The 18641-nt window shown below is 33.1% G+C and overlaps 1 protein-coding gene across 5 annotated transcripts in view; it reads left to right on the top strand.

Annotated features, from left to right (window-relative positions):
• The window catches only part of CSMD3 (CUB and Sushi multiple domains 3), a 1221352-nt gene that overhangs the window by 613245 nt on the left and 589466 nt on the right, over window positions 1-18641 (top strand). For all 5 annotated transcript variants that reach the window (XM_021090582.2, XM_021090584.2, XM_021090585.2 and 2 more), the window contains one exon: window positions 12167-12270. In XM_021090582.2, the coding sequence (XP_020946241.2) occupies window positions 12167-12270 (104 nt within the window). The remainder of the gene's footprint in view (window positions 1-12166; window positions 12271-18641) is intronic.

The following is an 18641-nucleotide window of genomic DNA, read 5'->3' on the forward strand; positions in this document are numbered from 1 at the left end:
TCAGAATAGTGTGATATTTGAGCACTTGGACTGTGGTATTAGGCAAGCCTGAGATTGAATTTAGTTCCATCACTGTTAGCCAGATAAACACAGTCAAATTACTGGCAAGGCATATTTTTTAAACTTAGAATTGATTATATCTATTTATCCACTAGAATGTTTTCAGTTTAAGTATAGAGAAACTATTGTTTAAATAATATGGAAGTGCATTATTTAGCACAACATACTGTCCAGAGGTATGCAAGCCTCAAGCATAGATTAAAAAACATCCCTCTCTTGGCTCTAGGCATCTCCATAGTTTATCCTCAAACTATGTAATGCGAGATGACTGCCATGGCTTTAATCAATACATCCATATCCAGTCAGCACCAAAGAGGATTGATTCTTTGTATTTCATTGAGCACCAAGAAATATTTTCCCAAAAGGCCCCTGAAATATTGCTCCTCACCTTCCATTGACCAGAATTAGGTCACCTACTAATATCTTATCTTATCCCTGACATTCAAAATAGTACTGCTAAGATTGACATATACTCAGGACACATTCCATGAAACTTGATATGAGATCAGCAGTCCCTAAAACATGAGGATAACATAGGAAGTTATGAAGCTGAACAAAATCAATGTCCCGTTCAGAAGAAAAATGTCTGGAGTGAACAAGTGGCTGTTGGATAGGCAATCGATAGTTTCTGCCACAGTCCACCCCTTTCATTACCACTGAGTAAAGCCAGGGATCAAACTCACGTCTTCATGGATACTAGTTGGGGCATTACCACTGAGCCACGAGGGGAACTCCCTCATACTCTTGATGTTATTTATTACATTCTAGTGTGAACAAAAATATTTTATTTTCTTTTTGTTTTTACAAATTACCTTATACATTCTACTATTTTTTTTTTCTTTTGGAAACATCTCAATATAACATTTTTGAGTTTTGCTCTGATGCTTTATTTATATTAATGTCTCCAGATTTGACCAAGGCAGTTTTATTCTTTTAATGCATTGATTTTACTTCTAAAGAACTAGTCCACTAATCAAGTTTAAACTAAGCCTCCAAGAATCAAATTAAAATGAATATGTTCTACCAATTCTATCTGGCTATTCTAGCTTCTCAGTGGTTGGGTGTCATTGAAATTGTTCAAGAATTATAAGTGTCTAAAATTTCAGTGACAGCTCAGTGGTTAAGTGGTTATCTGAAAGTATATGGATTAGTTAGTAATTAATTCATCACTTAATTTAAAATGAAATAGAGTTCTTATTGTTGCATATATACATGCATAACTCTAAGTTACAATTCAAGCAAAATAAAATCTACCATTAAATGGGTGTCCATATTTTTTAGGACATGATTAAACAATAAGGGTTTGGCATAGAATTAGCAATCAACTATCAGTCACTTATTAGATTCCTAATTTGTATCTGCTAGCCTATTAGGCTTTTAAAGCCATATAATAGAAGACATGTCCTGATTTAAAATGAGTGCACTCGTGGATCTGTTGTGAAATGGCTTGTGGTAAAATGGGTCATGTGATTTCACTTTTGAAAGGGTGCCAGATGAGGTACTTTGAAGTGTCCTCCCACTGAAATAGAAGAAACACATTTTTCAGTGCATTGTTGGTTCACAATAAAGTAAACGATGTCTATAAGACTATGCACACATAATATAAAAACACAAGTACAATTACACATATGTAATAACAGAATCATGAACTGAAATGAAAGTAGGAGATTGAATGGAAAGGTATTTGGAGATGAAATGGAAAGAAAGCTTGATTTTCCTTTTGGCAAATGACAATAACTCCCTGGAATTAGAGACTAAAACTGGGGCCCCGTCTCCTTGGATCAACAAGAAGCTGAACTTGAAACTTTAGGATTTAGTTGAAAGCCTCAAAGAATGTTAGATTGGCACCAGCTTGGTAGTAACACTTGGATCCAGTTAGCAGAAAATGAATGAAATTATACCCAGTTTAAGACCTTCAGAGTTCTCAGAGTTTAAGCCCCAATAAAAATGTGTTTACTATAAAGTATGACTAAAGACATAGGTAAGCAATCCACCATGAGTAAGTTACTAGAATTAACAAACAGAGTTTCTGCTGGAAATTAGGGCATTCAGAAGCACTCCGGGAGTTCCCACTGGAAGCTCTGCAGTGCCAGTACGCAAGTTTGATCCCTGACCAGCACAGTGGGTTAAAGGATCTGACATTCCCATAGCTGGCAAAGGTCACAACTATGGCTTGGATCTGATCCCTGGCCCAGGAACTCCATAAGCTGCAAGGCAGCCAAAAAAAAAAAAAAAAAAAAAAAAAAGGCCCTAGGCCTCCAGTATATGACAGATTTTTAAAAGTCATGTGTGCCCGTCGCAAGACACGTGCTCAGAAAGACATGTAAAGACACTAAGACACTAAGTTTTCACCACTATCTGATCTATAGGCTTAGTGCAGCAGCAAGTTACTCTAATACTGGCTTTAATACTGAGTAACTCAGTATTGAGACAATCCTCAAAAACTGGAAGAGGTCTTGCTTTGTTCTGAATGCTTCTGTCCCTTCAGAATCCTAAAGCTCAATATAATATTAGAAAATGCGTCTTTTGGGAGGAGGTCCTGAGGGTGGAAACCTCATGAACAGGATTTGTGTTCTTATAAAAGAGACTCCAAAGGGCTCCCTAGAACCTTCTGCCATGTTAGGCTACAACAAAAAGTTGGCCTCCTATGAAACAGGAAGCTTGCTTTCACCATACACTAAAGCATCCAGGGACTTGCCAGCCTTGAGAACTGAGACAAAATAAATGTCTTTTGTTTACAAACCACTTAGTTTATTGTGTTTTGTTATAGCAGTCCAAACATGGGTATATTTTTGAACTTAAAGAAACTCCAGTTAAAACATTATATAGACACGTCTTCAAAAATCAAAAAAAAAAAAAGTAAACTCTGGGGAAGGGGGAGAATCTGATTTTCAGAAATACCACATTATAATATTCAAAAATCTAGTTTTTAGCAACAATAAGGAAATCACAAAATATGCAAAGAAACAGAATAGTATGGCCATTCAAAGGAACAAAATTAGTTTACAGGAAACATCCCTGAAGACATACAGTCATCAAATGTACTAGACAAAAATGTTAAACAACTTCATTAATTATGCTCAAAGGGCATGGACCAAAAAAAAAAAAAAAAAAAAAAAAGAGGACCATGAAAATGACATATGAATAAAATAAGAATATCAATAAAGAAATAGAAATATTAAAAATAAACAAAATAGAAATGCTGGAATTTTAAAATGTAATAAAGTTAAAAAAAACTAGAGGGTTTTGGTAGCAGCTTTGGTCATCAGAAGGACAAAATTAGTAAACTTGAAGAGATTTCAATTAAAATTATTCAGTATTAAGAACAGAAAAAAAAGAAAAAAGAAAAAGTGAAAGGAACCTAATGGTCCTATGGGACATGATCAAATGGACAACGGATGTATTATGAGAGTCTCAGGAGGAGAAATTTGAAATAAAATATAGAAAGAATATTTGAATATAGAAGAATATTTGGCCCCAAAGTATACGAATTTGAAAGAGAGACAAATCTACACATCCAGGAAGCTCAACAAACCAAAAGATAAATTCAAAGAGATCCATCCCTAAACACTCCAGTCAGATTGTTGAAAGGTAAAGACAAAAGTGAAAAGTTACTCATCATGTAGTATAAGAAATCCTAGAAAAATGTCAGTCAAGTTCTGTTAAAGATGACATTGGTAATTTGGTAGAGATTGCATTGAATCATTAGACTGCCTTGGGTAGTATAGTCATTTTGATAATACTGATTCTTCCAACCCAGGAACAGGGTATATCTTTCCATCTGTGCCTATCATCTTAGATTTCCTTCATAAGTGTCTTATAGTTTTCAAAGAATAGGTCTTTTGCCTCTTTACATAGGCAATTCCTCAATATTTTATTCTTTTTGATTCAGTGGTAAATAGGATTGTTTCCTTAATTTTTCTGACTGATCTTTCATTGTTAGTGTATAGGAATAAAAGAGATTTCTGTTTTTTGATTTTGCATCCTGCAACTTTACCAGATTAATTGATAAGCTTTAATAGTTTTCGGGTAGCATCTTTAGTGTGTTCTATGTATAATATCATGTCATCTCTGAACAGTGAATTTTACTACTTCCTCTTCAACTTGGATTCTTTTCATTTTTTTTTCTTCTCTGATTGCTGTTGCTAGGACTCTCAAAAAGTTGAGTAAAATAGAGTGTACATCCTTGTCATGTTCCTGGAAATACTTAAAGAAAATACTTTCAGCTTTTTACCATTGAGAATGATATTAGCTATAGGTTTGACATATATGGCTTCTTATGTCAACATAATAAGCTATATTCCATGCCCACTTTTGGGAGAGGTTTTATTATAAATGGGTGTTGAATTTTGTCAAAAGTTTTTCTGCATCTATTGAGATGATCATATGATTTTAATTTCTTTATTTTTGTATTTTTTATTTTATTTTATATTTGTTAGGGTCACATCTGCCACATATGGAAGTTCCAGAGCAGGGGTTGAAAACAGCTTCAGCTGCTGACCTACACCCCAGCCACGGCAACAACAGATCTGAGCCACAGCTGTGACCTACACTGCACCTGACATCAACGCCAACTCCTTAGCCCACTGAGTGGGGACAGGCATCAAACCCTGTCCTCATGGGTACTAGTCAGGTTCATTACCACTGAACCATAATGAGAACTCCTGGTTTTTATTCTTTAATTTCTTAATGTGGCATATCACAGTGATTGATTTGTGAATATTGTAGAATTCTTGATTCTTGGTGTAAATCCCACTTGATCATGCTGTATGATCCTTTTAGCATATTTTTGGATGGGTTTGCTAGTATTTTGTTGAGGATTTTTGCACCTATGTTTATCAGTGGTATTGGCCTGTAATTTTATTTTTTTGTGCTATCTTTGTCTGGTTTTGATTTCAGGGTGATGGTGGCCTCATAGGTGAATTTAAGAGTGTTCTTCCTGTGCAATTTTTGGAAGATTTTCGTAAGGATAGATGTTAATGCTTCTCTAAATGTTTGATATAATTTACCTGTGAAGACATCTTGTCCTGGACTTTTTATTATTGGAAGTTTTTTAAAAAAATCACAGTTTCAATTTCCATATTTGTGGTGATTTGTCTGTTCATATTTTTGATTCTTCCTGGTTCAGACATGGAAGTTTGCATCTTTCTAAGGATTTATTCCTTTCATCTAGGTTGCCATTTTATTGGCATTTGGTTTCTTGTAGTAGTCTCTTATAATCCTTTGTTCTTCTGTGGAGTCAATTTTAAGTTTTCCTTGTCATTTTCCATTTTATTGATTTGAGCCTCCTCCCATCTTTTTGATGATTCTGGCTAAAGGTTTATAGATTTTGTTTTTCAAGTGTACCAGATTTTAATTTCATTGATTTTTTTTCTATTGTTGTCTTTGTCTCTATTTCATTTATTTATGCTCTGAACTTTATGATTTATTTCCTTCTATTAACTTCTTTCTCTAGTTGCTTTAGGTATAGAGTTAGGTTGTTTGAGATTAAAAATTTTTATGGAAACACAAAAGACCTTGAATAGCCAAAAAATCCTGAGAAAGAAAAACAGAGCTGGAGGAAACAAGGTCCCTGGCTTTAGACTATACTACAAAGGTAAAATCATTAAAACAATAGGGTACTAGCACAAAAACAGAAATATAGGTCAGTGGAATAAGATGGTAAATCCAGAAATAAACCAACACACCTATGGTCAATTAGTCTATGACAAAGAGGTAAGAATATATAATGGAGAAAAGATAGTCTCTTTATGTTATGAAGATGACTTTTTTCCTTAAACCTCATAGAGTAATCTCTGCGAGCTTCAGATTTTCTTTATAATTTACTAACTCTCTGAGCCTTCACAGATTGAAGAGGGTTCGGGCCTTATTCTGAATTAGGTTTTGGCTTAGGAGAGTGTTGTGACTGGTTTGAAATTATATCCAGACCGCTAAAACTTTACATCAGCAGTTAACATTTATTTTCTTCTTTGTTTATTCACTATAGTAAGCACTTTTAATTTCCTTTAAGAACTTTTTTTTTTTTCCTTTACAAATTGGCTGTCTGGTGCAAGAGGAATAACTTTTGACCTGTCTTTACTTTTGATATACCGTCTCACTTAGCTTAATCATTTCTAAACTTTTGATTAAAAGTGAAAGAGATGGGACTCTTTAGAGTTGAACACTTAGAAGTTGTGTGGTGTCACTAGTTGGTCTAATTGCAATATTATCTTGTCTCAGGGAATAGGGAGGCCCACCGAGATGGAGACAGATGGGGGATCAGCCTGTGGAACAGTTTAGAACACACACACCATTTATCATTTAAATTTGTAGTCTTATGTGCATGTGGTTGTGGTTCCCCCATATCATTACAAAGTAACATCAGAAGTCACTGAGCACAGATCGTCATAACAAATATAATAATAATGAAAAATTGTGAAATATTGTGAGAATTATCAGAACATGACACAAAGACACCAAGTGTGGAAATTCTATTGAGAAATGTTGCTGACAGACTTGCTTAACACAGTTTTGCCACAAACCTTCAGTTTGTACGAAGTACAGTATCTTCCAATCACAATAAAAGCAAAGGGCAATAAGGTAAAGTTTGCCTGTAGTTGGTTCAATAAATGATTCTTGGAAAATTGGATAGGCATATACAGAAGAATGAAATTTGATCCTTACTTGCACTGTATACAACAATTAAATCAAAATTGATAAAAGATCCCTAAATTTGAGTTCAAACTATAAAATTCATCAAAAAAAACAGACAAAAAATGCATGATCTTGGGTTTTTCAGTGACTTCTTAAATATGACACTAAAAGCATAGGCAACACAAAAATAGATAAATTGGACCTCATTCTATTAAAATATTTAAGGCATCAAAGAACACTATCACAAGAGTGGACAGTCCACACATGGGAGAAAATATTTGCAGATAATATATCTGGTAGGGAATTAACATCTAGAATATGTAAACCGCTCCTACAACTCAGCAACATAAAAAATGACCTAGTTTTAAAAGAGGTTACAGAAAAATAAGTAAAAATAAATAAAAAGGGTAAAAGACTTGAATATATAGTTCTCCAAAGAATATATACAAATGGCTAATAAGTACTTCTTTAGTGATTAGAGATTCACTCAAATACATAGTGAGATACCACTTTTTATCTATTAGGATGGGTATAATAAAGACAAAATGGAAAAATAACCCATGATGAGGATGTGGAGAAATCAGAACCCTCATAAATTGCTGGTGGGAATTTAAGATGTTCAGAAGCTCTGGAAAACAGCTTGACAGTTCTCCAGAATATTAAATATATGCACGAGTAATTTCACTCATAGATATATTCACAATAGTTGAAAACAAAGATTTGAATGGATACTTGTATACCAATCTTCATAACAGCAATATTCACTGTAGACAAAAGATAGAAACACCCCAAGTGACCATAAGAGAGTTATGGTTAAATCAAATAATGGGCTATTATTCAAACATAAAAAGGAATGAAATTCCAATACATGTTACAAATATAGATGAATCCTGAAGACTTCACTTAGTGAAGTAAAACAGACACAAAAAGGTAAATATTGTATTATTCCAGTTATATAAAATATCTAGAATATGCAAATTTGTGGACACAGAAAGTATGTTAGATGTTACCAGGAAATGAGGGAAAGGGAGAACTGGGGAATTAATTATTTCTTAAGGGTGATAGAGTTTTGATTTGTTATGATGAAAAACTTTAGAAAAAAACAGTGGTGATGGTTGCATAGCATTGTGAATATAATTAATGCTACTGAATTGTACACTTAAAATAGTTGAAAGTAATTGTTTTCTTATATATATATTTATCACAATTAAAGTTATAAACAAAAAGAGAAGACACATTTATACAATATTAGAAATATAAATAGGACAAAAGTACAGACACAGCATAGAATGAAACAAAGTGAATGTATGAGTAAGAATCTGAAAATAGGTCTATCATTGACATGTTTCTAGGAAAATTGAACTACTTTAATTAACTCAAGGGGGAAAAAAGCAGAAAGCCTCGATAATTCTACAACTATAGAATAAATTAAACAAGCAGTACACAGTCAACTATTACACACTAAGAAAGAGTCTCAGATGTTTTTAAAAAAATAGTTTCACTTAACTTTCAAAAAAGTTCTCTAACTTATAGAAGCTCTGCTATGTGAGAAATGGAAGTGTATACTTATCAACTTATTTGATGACACAAGTAAAATTGTGATACTCAACCAGAAAAGAAAGTCAAAGAAGAAATCTTCCTTATCTGTATAAAGTACATCTACCTGAATAATACTTTTTTTTTAAATTTTTTTGGCTTTTTGCCTTTTCTTGAACTGCTCCAGCGGCATATGGAGGTTCCCAGGCGAGGGGTATAATTGGAGCTGTAGCCGCTGGCCTACACCAGAGCCACAGCAACTCGGTATCCTCATGGCTCCTAGTCGGATTCATTAACCACTGCACCACGACGGGAACTCCTGAATAATATTCTTAATGGTGAAACATTAAAAGCATTCCCTTTTAAATAAGGTATAATATAATGAGGCCAACTTTATCACCCATTCTAGTTAAAATTATACCAGAGATCCAAGGCAGTTAACATTATGAGGGAAGCATTACTTTTGAAAAGCAAGAATTTAAATTGTTATTTACAGAAGACATATTTGCTCTATTGAGAACAAAAAATAATTTACTAATGTTTTTAAATAAAGGGAAGCCTTATTAAGTTGTCTAAATAAGAGATCAGTATGTAAAATACATTTCATTTTAATATACTAACTGCAAAGCAGCTGAAAATATAAACGTATATACCATTTAAAATAACAATAATGAAGATTTTCAAGATATGTATAGAAAAAATGAGGAATGTAACTTACAAAGTCTTATGTTATAGAAATAATAATTAAGCCAATTTGTGTTAGTTAAGAGACATACTAAGTGACCAAGAGAACAGAATCTGGAGCCCCCAAACCAACATCATCATATATAGAAGTTTAATATATGTCAGAGTTTATTTTGCAGATCGCTGGGGTATTTTATTCAGTTAAAAGTATAGAGGCAGCTTTGTATTCATATTGAAGTAAAAAAAATGAAAGGATTGCTTTGTTAGTCTTCTATTTTGCATATCAAATCAAAATTCAGCAACATAAAACAAATATCTTGGGCAGGGCATGGATTTTGGAGGCCATCTTAGGATTTTACCTACCACAGATACCTACTTCATACTTTCTTTAACATTGAATTGCCAAAAATTTAAGTTTTGAAGAAAATGTCTTTATGACCTTATGTCATAGGCAATGCAAACTTGTTACATAAAAAATAAAATATTAATAAGTCCTACTTAGTAGTACTAATAATTTCTTCCTAACAAAAGATTTAACAAAGAAAATGAAAAAGCACACTATAAACTTGAAGAAAATATTGCAACACATAGAACATGTAATGGATTAGTATCCAGAATATGTAAAACTGACCTTCTCAACTGGTGAGCCAGGATCAATGGTATTTAATGAATTGTGTGCTATGAAGGAGTTAGAGGTAGAACTAAGACAGAGATCTTTGCTCTCTGAAAGGAAGAACCTGGCCAAAACATTTCCATCGCAACCTGCTTCATCTGGTTACCTCATTGTATCTTAAATATTATTATTTTTTATGTGTGCTATAAAGGAAAACATTGGGAATCATTGATGTAAAGAATTCCTGGAGTTTCTGCGGTGGTGCAGCAGGTTAAGGACCCAGTGTTGTTTCTGCAGTGGCATGGGTTTGATTCTCTGTGGCCTGGCACAGTAGATTAAGGATCCTGCATCACCTCAGTTATGGTGTAGGTTGCACCTGTGGCTCAGATTTGATCCCTAGCCTTGGAACTTCCATATGCTATGGGTGTGGCTAAAAAAATGGAAAAAAAAAAAGAATATGAATATCTGCAATCAGCAATAAGCAGACACGCAATCCAAAAGGAAAATAGCCAAAATACAAAAAGTCAATTATAGAAAAGGAACATAAACAAATGATTAAATTGCATATAGGAAAACATATGCAACTTAGTTACAAATGAAAACAATGCAAAAAATCATTTTTATACCATATAGATTGGTAGAAGTAATAGAATCTAATGTATATAAGTTGTGAGCATTTAAATTGGTAAAATATTTTTCAAACCATATGGTACAATATTATAAATTTAAATGTTTGCTTTACTTCATCCAGAGATTGCACTTATAAGTACATACATTACATAGAGATATACTTGTACATTTGAACCAGAAAATTTTAATATTGCTCATAACCATGTTGCTTATAATAGTGAAAAAGTGGGAAACAACTTAAATCTCTATTAACAGGCAGTTATTAATTGAGAGCACTTATATTTAACTCAGTGTAGAACAGGGAAACATTTTTTTAAATTTTAGCCATGTAAATTCAGTGTTTTTATATATTCCGTGTTTAAACCCGACCAAAACAATTGCTTTGGTCAATGCTAATAAAAGATGATTTAAAAAAAAAATCAAGAAATAGACATAATCAAAAATATATTTTTTGTTATAAAGCTTAAAAATGTCAGGATATGAAACCTCTCATTTCTTTAAATCATTTCTTTTTAAAATACGAATGTAAAAAATAATTATAAAATTGTTTTTAAATAATAATTTAAAATGTTAAAGCCTTTTTCACTATCCTCTGGTACTATTGGTAGCTTTAGGCATTCATTTACCTTTTCTGTTATTGAATAATACTTTATTATAAATTATTTTTTGCTCAAGGCATGATTCTAAATAGGACAATATTTAATGTCTTCTTGTACAGATTCTTAATTATAGTATTCTTTAATATTGGTTCTTAGTTTAACAATTATAATTTAGTTAAATATGAATTTTGACATAGATACATAAAAAGTAAATGAGTGCATGAGTATATTTTGTTAACAAATAATATTAAATTGTCTTTGAATAATGTGTCTCCCAAAGAATTGTGCTCCCCATTTTGCCAGCAAATATATGAGAGGAAATCTATTACTTAAAGATACAGAAAAATAAACTTGATGCCTTTAAATCTAGTGATCTAGATGCAAATTTATCTCTAACTTTTTTTTTTTTTTTTTTTGTCTTTTTGTCTTTTTGTTGTTGTTGTTGCTATTTCTTGGGCCGCTCCCGCGGCATATGGAGGTTCCCAGGCCATGGGTTGAATCGGAGCTGTAGCCACCGGCCTACGCCAGAGCCACAGCAACACGGGATCCAAGCCGCGTCTGCAACCTACACCACAGCTCACGGCAATGCCGGATCGTTAACCCACTGAGCAAGGGCAGGGATCGAACCCGCAACCTCATGGTTCCTAGTCGGATTCGTTAACCACTGCGCCACGACGGGAACTCCTATCTCTAACATTTTTTAAGCTTTACTATTTAATGGAAATAATACACTCTGTGTTTTTACATTCTGGTCATAAAAGTATATGCAAGTGTATGACAAACCACTCTCCACCTACATGTACTTTTTAAAAAGCTTTCTCAAATAGATTTGCATTCAAATGCCTCAAATAAGAGTGTCCTATAAACAGAAGCCATACCATTTCATTGAAAAACTATTATAGGAGTTCTCGTTGTGGCTCAGTGGTTAACAAATCCAACTAGAAATGATGAGGTTGTGGGTTCGATCCCTGGCCTCGCTCAGTGGGTTAAGGATCTGGCGTTGCCGTGAGCTGTGGTGTAGGTCGCAGATGTGGCTTGGATCTGGAGTTGCTGTTATAGGCCAGCAACTGTGGCTCCGATTGGATCCCTAGCCTGGGAACCTCCATGTGCTGTGGGTGTGGCCCTAGAAAAGACAAAAAAAAAAAAAAAAAAAAAAAGACAAAAAAGAAAAACTATTACAGAAGATATACTATAGTAAATGAAATTTTATTATAATTACAGTTATTAAACTTTAAGAATAGTCTCACATGATCTCTTGCTATAGAATGAAATTCATATATAGATAGCTAGAGATATATAGGTATATAGTACATCTGAAGTGCACTTTAAATGTTTTTCTGCCATTGCTTTTTTGTTTGGTTTTGTTGTATAATGTGATATATTTGAGATATTTGTTTTTGTTTACTGCTAGGTTATCCAGATAAATTTTGAAGAATTTGATCTGGAGATTGGCTATGATACCTTGACAATTGGTGATGGAGGTGAAGTTGGAGACCCAAGGACTGTGCTCCAAGTGTAAGTACTCACTGTTTGTTTCTTGATGTAGTCTATCAGGTCTTTATGAAATTTTACTCATTTTTTTTTCATTGATCCTTCCCACTACCACCAAGAGAAGAAGCCTAGTAAATACCTTAGTTATTATCATCAACCTGCATGTAGTACATTTACTAGTCCTTCTTCAATGAAGCCTAACACAAATACTTAGAATACACTGCCAGAAAGGAGCCCATTGGAAATGGAGGCCTAGAATGAAATTGGAGAGTGGATGATTAGCCTTATTTTTGCATGCACCTTTGCCTCCTCAGAGTTTTAAAATAGATTGAAAAAAGAAATATGCAGTTGATCCCACATAAAATAATACCAGTACTGAAAACTGGTGGGTGCTAATAATTTATTGGAACTTAATCATACCTAGCCATCAAGATCTCAAGTGGAGAGTTCATCAGTAGTTGGAGACAAAGTAGTTAGCAATGAAAAACTCACAAATCTGAGCCAGATCTGAGACCAAAAAGTTCTTAATGTGAGCTGAAAGAATGAACATGTATAGAGAAAAGGGTAAATATTAGGAAATGTATTTATTGCCTAGTCCTTGACTCCCCATTCTAATAATCTGCTTCTGTTAGTGACAAGAAGCAATGTTTCAAAACAAGTATATTGTTTTCTCTGTGATGACCTCAAAAGCTTATTTCTCTCAGAATTCCTTTTATAGCTGTAGATTTGCGATTCCTTTTTTTTTTTTCTTTTTTCTTCAGGATTCAGTCAAGTCACATATTGCAATATTGCATTTGATTATCCTGTCTTTTTAGTTTCTTTTTCTTTTATTTTGGCTTTTGTCTTTTGAGGGCTGCATATGGAGGTTCCCAGGCTAGGGGTCTAATCAGAGCTGTAGCTGCCAGCCTACGCCACAGACACAGCAATGCCAGATCTGAGCTGCGTCTTCAACCTATACCACAGCTCACAGCAACACCAGATCCTTAACCCACTGAGCAAGGCCAGGGATCGAACCTGCAACCTCATGGTTCCTAGTTGGATTTGTTTCTGCTGCGCCACGAAGGGAACTCCCCTTGATTTGCAATTCATTTATTAATACGATGTTTCTCAAAAATGGGGTTTATTTGCATCACAGTTATCTGGTGCATGTTTAAAAATGTAGACTTCTAGATCCTTATCTGAATTATTTTAATGAGTATGTCTGGGATTTGGACCCCCAAATATACCTTTTAATAGACTTATCACATAATCCTTATAGACATCAAAGTTGAAGTACTTCTGCTATAATATTTAAAATATTATTTTCAGCATAAACAAATCTAGAAGTAATGTCCTTATCATGAGTGTATTTTTAAATAGGAGCATGATTGACTATACTATCATATTAATTTTAGATGTACATCAGTGATTTTATGTGTATAAAATGGTCACCACAATATATACATATATAAATGGTCACCACAATAAGTCTACCATCTGCGACCAAAGTTATTGCAATATTATTGACTATATCCCATATACATTACATCCCCATGTTATAACTTGAAGTTTGTACCTCTTAACCCCTTTTGTATATCTTAACCACCCCTGAATCCTGCTCCCAATTGGCAAATACCAGTTTGTTCTCTGTAACTGAGTCTGTTTCTGTTTTGTTTAGTTTGTCCATTCTTTTATATTTCACGTATAAATGAAATAATATGGTAGTTGTCTTTCTCTGCTAACTTATTTCACTTAGCATAATACCTCTAGGTAAATCCATGTTGTCATAAACAGCAAGATTTTATTATTTTTTATGACTGCATATTATTCCATTATTTACGTGTATGTATGTATATCTCTCTTTCTCTCTCCATATATATATATATCACATATTCTTTATCTATTCATCTATCAGTGAGCACTTAGGTTGCTTCCATGCATTGGCTATTGTAAATGATGCTGAAATGAACATAGGAGTACATATATTTTTTCAGGTTAGTGTTTTAGCTTTCTTCAGATAGATACCCAGAAGTGAAATTACTGGATCATATGGTAGGTCTATTTTTAATTTTGCGGCCAGCATTCATATTGTTTTCCATAGTGACTGTATTGGTTTACATTCTCACTAACAGTGTACATGTTTACATGTACATGTGTACAGTAACAGTTTCTCCACATCCTCACCAACACTTGCTATTTTATTTCTTTCTCACTCCATATTGTCAGGAGTGAGATGGTGTCTCTGTAGTTTTCATTTGCATTTCCCTGATGATTAGTGATGTTGAGTATCTTTTCATATGATTAATGGTCATCTATATGTCTTTTTTTGGAAAATGTCTATTCAGATCTTCTGCCCATTTTTTAATTGGGTTGTTTGTTTGTTTGATTTCGAGTTGTATAACTTCTTAAATATATTGGATAGTAACCCATTACAGGACATAAGGATTTACAAATATCTTCTTCCATTCAGTAGGTTGCCTTTTCTTTTCGTTGATTTTTTTTCACTGTGAAAACCATTTTAGATTGATGGAACTCCCATCTTTTTTGTTGTTGTTTTGTTTTGCTTTGCTTTTGTTGCCATTGCTTGAGGAGACAGATCTAAAACAATATCGCTAAGACTCATGCCCAAAAGCTATTGCATGTGTTTTCTTTTTGGAGTTTCATTACTTCAGGTCTTACATTAAAATCTTTGATAATTCTGAATTTATTTTTGCATATGATGTGAAACAGTGATCCAGTTTTATTATTTTTCACATATCTGTCCAGTTTTTCCAACACTATTTATTGAAGAGACTGTCTTTTTCTCATTGTGTATCTGTGTCTTTTGTCATGGATTAATTGAGCATCTATGTGCGAATTTGTTTCTGGGCTCTCTATTCCATTGATCTTTGGGTCTGTTTTTGTGCCAGCACCATATAGTTTTGATTATTATAACTTTGTAGTTATCATTTGAAATCATGGAGCATGATAAATCCAGCTTTGTTCTTCTTTCTCAAGATTATTTTGGCTATTCAGAGTCCATGGTGGTTCCATGCAAATTTTAGGATTCTTTATTCTAGTTCTCTGAAAAATGCCATTAGTATTTTGATATGGATTGCATTGAATCTTACCTTGCTTAAGGTTGTAAGCACATTTTAACAATATCAGTTTTTCAATTCATGAACAATGTACACCTTTTCACTTATTTGTATGTGTTCAGCTTCTTTCATCAATGTCTTATAGTTTGCAGAGTGTACGTCTTTTCTTGCTTGGTTAAATTTATTCCTTGCATTTTATTCTTTTGATGAAATCATAAATAGGATTGTTTCATTACATTCTCCGTCTGATAGCTCAATATTAGTGTATATATATGCAATTGATTTATGTATGTTAATTTTGCATCTCACAATATCTTTGAAGTTATTAATTCTAACATATTTTGATGGAGTCTTTAGGGTTTTCTATATATAGTACCTGCAAATATAGGTACTATAAATAGAAATATATAGTACCTATAGTTTGCAAATGACAGTTTTATGTGTTCCTGATTTGAATCCCTTTTATTTTTTCTTGCCTATTTGCTATGACTAGGATATATGCTCTGTTGACTCAAAGTGGTGATAATGGGCATCCTTGCCTTGCTTTTAATAGTAGAGGTAAAGGGAGTTCCCATCATGGCACAGCAGATATGAATCCGACAAGGAACCATGGGGTTGTGGGTTCGATCCCTGGCCTTGCTCATTGAGTTAAGGTCCCGACATTGCCCTGAGCTGTGGTGTAGGTCACAGACGTGGCTTGGATCTAGAGTTGCTGTGGCTCTGGCATAGACAAGCGGCTACAGCTCCAATTAGACCCCTATCCTGTAAACCTCCATAAGCCACGGGTACGGCCCTAAAAAGACAAAGGACAATAAATACATACATACATACATACGTACTGTACAATTCCATTTATGCAGTATAAAAATCAAAAACATTAAAAAATATATTAGAGGAAAAGCTTTCAGCTTTTAAAAATTGAGTATGATGTTATCTGTGGGTTTGTCATATATGCTTTTACAATGTGGAGGTATGTTTCCTCTAAAATCACTTTGTTGAGAGTTTTTATCATAAATGGATATTGAATTTTGCTAGATGTTATTTTTGCATCTATTGAGATGTTCATTTGATTTTTATTCTTTGTTTTTAATGTGATAAAAACAAATCACATTGATTTTCTGAGGTAGAATAATCTTTACACCTCTGGAATTTACTCCCACTTGATTATGCTTTATGAGCCTTTTAATGTATTATTGAATTTGGTTTGCTAAGGATTTGCTGAGGGATTCTGCATCTATTTTATCGAATATATTTGCCTGTAATTTTATTTCTTTTGTGGAATCTCTTTTTTTTATATTAGGGTCATGTTGATCTTGTACAGTGAATTTGAAAGTGTTACTTACTCTTCAGTTTTTAAAAATAATTTTAGAAGCATTAGTATTAACTTTTTGTCTTTGGTAGAATTCACCTGCAAAGCCATCTGGTTCTGGACTTTGTTGTTATCATTGGGAATTTTAAAATTACCAATTCAATTTCATTACTGATAATTGATTTACTCAGATTTTCTATTTCTTTGTGATTCAGTCTTGGAAGACTGTTTTTCAGAATTTATCCCTTTCTTCAAGGTTTCCAATTTGTTGTCTTATACTTGTTCGTAGTAGTCTCTTATGATCCTTTTATTTCTATGGTATCAGTGGTAATTTATCTCAGTTGTTTCTGGTTTTATTTCAGGGGGGCCCTCTCTCTTCTCTTCTGGATAAGTCTAGTTCAAGATTTATCAATTGTTTTGTCTTTTCGAAGAATCAGCTTTTAGTTTCATTGATCTTTTGTTTTTTAGTTTCTATTTATTTTATTTCCACTCTGATTTTTATTATTTCCTAACTTCTATGAATGTTGGATTTTATTTGTTCTTCTTTTTCTAGTTTCGTTTGGTATAAATTCAGATTTTTTATCTATTTGGAATTTTTCGTGTGTTTTGAGTAGGACTATATCTCTATGAACTTCCCTCCTAGAACTGCTTTTACTGAGTCCCATAGATTTTGGAAAATTGTATATCTATTTTCATTTGTTTCTAAGTATTTTTTAATTTCTTTTTCAATTTCTTTATGGACCCATTGGTTGTTTAATAGCATGTTTGCATATTTTCCCTTATTTCTTCTTGTAATTTATTTCTAGTTTCTACCATGTTGATAGGAAAAGATGCATGACACGATTTCAGTTTCATAAATTTATTGAGACTTGTTTTATGGCCTAACCTGTAATCTAAAGAATATTTCAAGTTCGCTTGAAAAGATAGTGTATTATTTGGTTTATGACTGGAATGGTCTAATATATTTATTAATTCTATCAAGTCTAACATATCTTTTAAGACTAATGTTTCTGTATTGATTTTCTTCTGGATGTAAGGGGGTGTTAAAGTCTCCTTCTATTACTCTGTTACTTTCAATTTATCCCATTATCTGTTAATATTTGCTTTACATATTTAGGTGTGCCTGTGGTGGGTACATAAATGTTTATAAGTGATACATCCTCTTGATGGATTGACTTCTATATCATTAGGCAATGCCTATCTTTGCTTCTTGTTAAAATCCTTATTTTTAAAGTTTATTTTATCTGACCTAAATATTGCTACTCCAGCTTTACTTTATTTATTTATTTTTTCCATTGGGATGGAATATCTTCTTTTATATCTTCACTCTTGGTCTGGGTGTATCTTTAGATCTGAAGTGAGTCTCATATAGGCAGCATGTAGATGGGTCTTGTTTTTGTTTATAGTTTATTTATCTTCCCTTTTACTTTCGATTGGAGAATTTCATGCATTTGCATTTAAAGTAATTATTTTCTTTAGTGTTGTGTTTGAATATTTTGTCTTTATTTTCTATGTGTCTGTATAGATTTTTGGTTGTAGTTACCATGAGTTTCATATATAACTATTTATATGTAAAGCAGCCTATTTTAAATAGTCATTTAAGTTCAAATTCATTCTACAAATACTACATTTTTGTTTCCCCCTCCACATTTTATATTTTTTACATCATGTTCTACAACTTTTCATTTTCTGTATCCTCTAAGTATTGTAGTTATAATTGTTTTTCAGAACCTTTGTCTCTTAACCTTCACACGGGTTCCCTTATCATTACTGTGTATTAGCCTTTTCCAGTGAGAATTTTACTTTCATATATTTTCTTATTAATTAGTACCATTTTATTTTAGCTTATAGAAGTTCCTTTAACATTTCTTGTGGGGCCAGTTTAGTAGTGCTGAATGCCTTTAGAGTTTGCTTGTCTGGGGAACTCTATTTCTCTTTCATCTCTGAATTATAACCTTGTTGGACAGAGTATTCTTGGTTAAGTTTTATTTTTTGTTGCATTGTTTTTGTTTTCTTTAGTTTTGTTCTTA

This window comes from Sus scrofa, chromosome 4, assembly GCF_054392235.1.
Source record: "Sus scrofa isolate SSC_HxYL_T2T_F1_AM1 chromosome 4, Sscrofa_HxYL_maternal_Yorkshire_Landrace_v2.0, whole genome shotgun sequence".
In the NCBI taxonomy this organism is placed as follows: domain Eukaryota; kingdom Metazoa; phylum Chordata; class Mammalia; order Artiodactyla; family Suidae; genus Sus; species Sus scrofa.